The 2,985-nt window shown below is 36.5% G+C and overlaps 1 protein-coding gene across 1 annotated transcript; it reads left to right on the forward strand.

The window, feature by feature from the left end:
• The first annotated feature begins 343 nt into the window (after nucleotides 1-343).
• LOC139902168 (uncharacterized mitochondrial protein AtMg00810-like) lies at nucleotides 344-835 on the forward strand. The gene has a single exon (XM_071884820.1). It carries the CDS (start codon nucleotides 344-346, stop codon nucleotides 833-835), a length of 492 nt encoding a protein of 163 aa, XP_071740921.1.
• The last annotated feature ends 2,150 nt before the right edge of the window (nucleotides 836-2,985 follow it).

Below are 2,985 nucleotides of genomic sequence, written 5' to 3' on the forward strand. Positions count from 1 at the left end.
TTTCTTCTTTTGTCTTCGCACTTATTTATTTAAACGAATATTACATAAAAATAGAACAATAGTAACTAAAAGTTTTACATAATGGAAGGATATTGCGCCTAAATATATGTTCATTTGGAGCACTATCATATATGTTGATGATATTGTATTTGGGTCTACTAACGAATCTCTTAGCAATGAGTTTTCTAAGTTAATGCATGATGAGTTTGAAGTGAGCATGATGAGTGAACTCAAGTTCTTTCTCGGACTATAAATCAAGCAACTAGAAGATGGAACATTCATCAATCAACAAAAATACGTTCATGAAATGATCAAGAAATTTGGAATGGAGAACTGAAAACCAATGGCGACTCCGATGACAACAAATGTGAAACTTACTTTGGAAGGAGAAGGAGAACCATTCGATAGTACTAAATATAGGGGAATGATTGGATCCCTTCTTTATTTAACGGCAAGTCGGCCCGACATCATGTTTAGCGTATGCTTATGTGCAAGATTTCAAGAAAATCCAAAGACGTCGCACGTAGAGGCCGTTAAAAGGATCTTTAGATACTTAAAGGGAATAATGCATCTTGGGTTATGGTATCCAAAGTTTACCGGGGTTGATATTATGTGCTTTGCAGATTCCGATCATGGTGGATCAATGATTGATAGAAAGAGCACAAGTGGAGTATGTGCGTTCGTGGGACTTTGCTTAACGTCATGGTTCTCAAAGAAGCAAACGCCCGTTGCATTGTCTACCACCGAAGCCGAATATGTAGCCATGGGAAGAGCATGCGCACAAGTGTTATGGATGAAGCAAACCTTCCTCGATTACGGTATCATCTCATCCTAAATACCCATATGTTGTGATAACAAAAAGTGCTATAGACCTATCAAAAAACCAAATATTACACTCTAGGACTAAACACATAGACATTAGGCACCATTTCCTTCGTGACCACGTTCAAATGGTAATATTGTGATAGATAAGGTAGAATCTGCGGAAAACATAGCTGACATATTCACTAAGCCCCTTAAAAAGGAAACCTTTAACTTGCTTAGGAATGGGTTGGGAATGATGGAACACACTCCGTAAAATTCTATCATGATCACGCACGGTCGAATCACGGTCGACCGTGTAGAGAGCCGCCTGATGTCTGACGAATTTCTTCTCCTTTATGCTTTTCTTTTAATATCCAAACAACTTTTCCACCAACCACATCTCTTCTTTAAACCCCAACCACTGGATTTTCAGATTTACTTTTGTCCTACCTTCAAGTACTTTTCAAAAAGTGATCCATATTCTTTCAATTCTCTTTAAGGTAAGCACTCAAAATCTTAATCTCAATTTTATTAAATTGATTATATTTTCAAACTAATAGGTACACTTGTTGATTGCATGATTTTCTTAAAATATATGAGTAAAATTGTTTTAAAGGGTTTTTCTTTTCAAATGAGTCATAATAGTGATTTCTTGCATAAAAACTCATATATGCTTTAAGTTTTTGAACTCACTCATGCACACACATATATGTTTGAACAAATCATTATGATACTTGTCAATCTCATGACTAGTATCTACTCTTGACAAACATAGAGCAAAATGATGAAACTTGTCTAAATTTTTAAAAGAAAAATAGTACAATTTAATTTCAAATTCTTAGTTTTCAAAATGGGTCTAGACAAGGACTAATCTACACATGTTTAGCATATAGATTTTCAAACTTATGAACTTGATTACTTTGCTAAAATTGTTGTTTTTCTAGGAAATGACCAACACGAGAAATCAACGTATTACGAACAATAGGCAACACATGGAGACTAGAACACTTCATGAGGAGCGTGTTGTTCATCATGCCGAGTTTCTCGAACTAACTCAACTTTTTACCCATAACAATTGTTTCTCATTTCTTGAGCTTGATGAAACCATTTATCCAACTCTCATTAGGGAATTCTATGCTAATCTTGATGTTTCTAACCCCGACCAAGTGGCATTTCGACTTTTTAATACTCCTTACACTTGGTCCCTTGAACAATTTGCAACTGTTATGGCAATTCCTTCGAATGGGCGTTCCTTCTATACTCCTTCAACCGATCTAAGATCACTTAATCCTACGTTTCCGTTGCAACCCATCTTAGATCTCATCACCACTCCGGGAGTACAATGAAACCTCAACCAACGGCTTCTCATTCAAGATAACGACATCCGCCATGATCTTCAACTTATTCTTAATGTCGTTCGGAACAATATCTATTGTCGGGAACCTACCGCTACTCACATTTCCGGAATCGAAGTCGTTGTCATGTGGTCACTTCTCACTCATGAACCCATAAATCTTTCTTATCTCACTACTCAAAGAATGGGTTACCTTCGAGAACTAGGAACTCGTCCACTTCCATACTCAAATCATCTTAATCGGCTTTTCTGATTTGTTAATGCCATCAACTCCTCTCAAATTCCTCAACCCGTGTCCACTATTCTTCTAACCTATTGAGTAGCTCATTCGGTGATTATTCTCTCTTCCGACAATGAAAGCTCAACAATCTCCGATGCATTTAGCATCAACGTCATTTATCCTTAGAAACAATTAATGTTGGTTAAGAATAATTTATAAGGGCGGGTAGATACAACACTTCTCCCAGGATTGAAAATCGTTATGTATTGATTATTATGCACTTGTTATGCTTATCATGTTTGTTACTCTTTATGTCTACTATTGGTTCGAGGGGGAGCCATTTTATTTATTAGCAGGGACAATTGATAAGTGTGTACGATTTAAAGGGGAGCATTACTCTAGGGCGCGCTTAGTTCCATGTGGAACTAACCTTTTTGCTTCGACAAAAGGGGGATAAAGTGTATGGTAAGTGATGTTAACACTTATGTCGACCTACATAGTTAACACTTACTCGTGTGTTTGTCATCATCAAAAAGGGGGAGAATGTTGGTTAAGATTCAGATCATAATATTCAAAAGTTAATCACTTTGTTTTGATGATGACACAA

The sequence above is a fragment of the Rutidosis leptorrhynchoides genome, chromosome 3, assembly GCF_046630445.1.
Source record: "Rutidosis leptorrhynchoides isolate AG116_Rl617_1_P2 chromosome 3, CSIRO_AGI_Rlap_v1, whole genome shotgun sequence".
Lineage (NCBI taxonomy): Eukaryota > Viridiplantae > Streptophyta > Magnoliopsida > Asterales > Asteraceae > Rutidosis > Rutidosis leptorrhynchoides.

Bases quoted from the DNA above. Each gene is read 5' to 3' on its own strand.
- LOC139902168 (XM_071884820.1), top strand. From the start codon at position 344: ATGGCGACTCCGATGACAACAAATGTGAAACTTACTTTGGAAGGAGAA.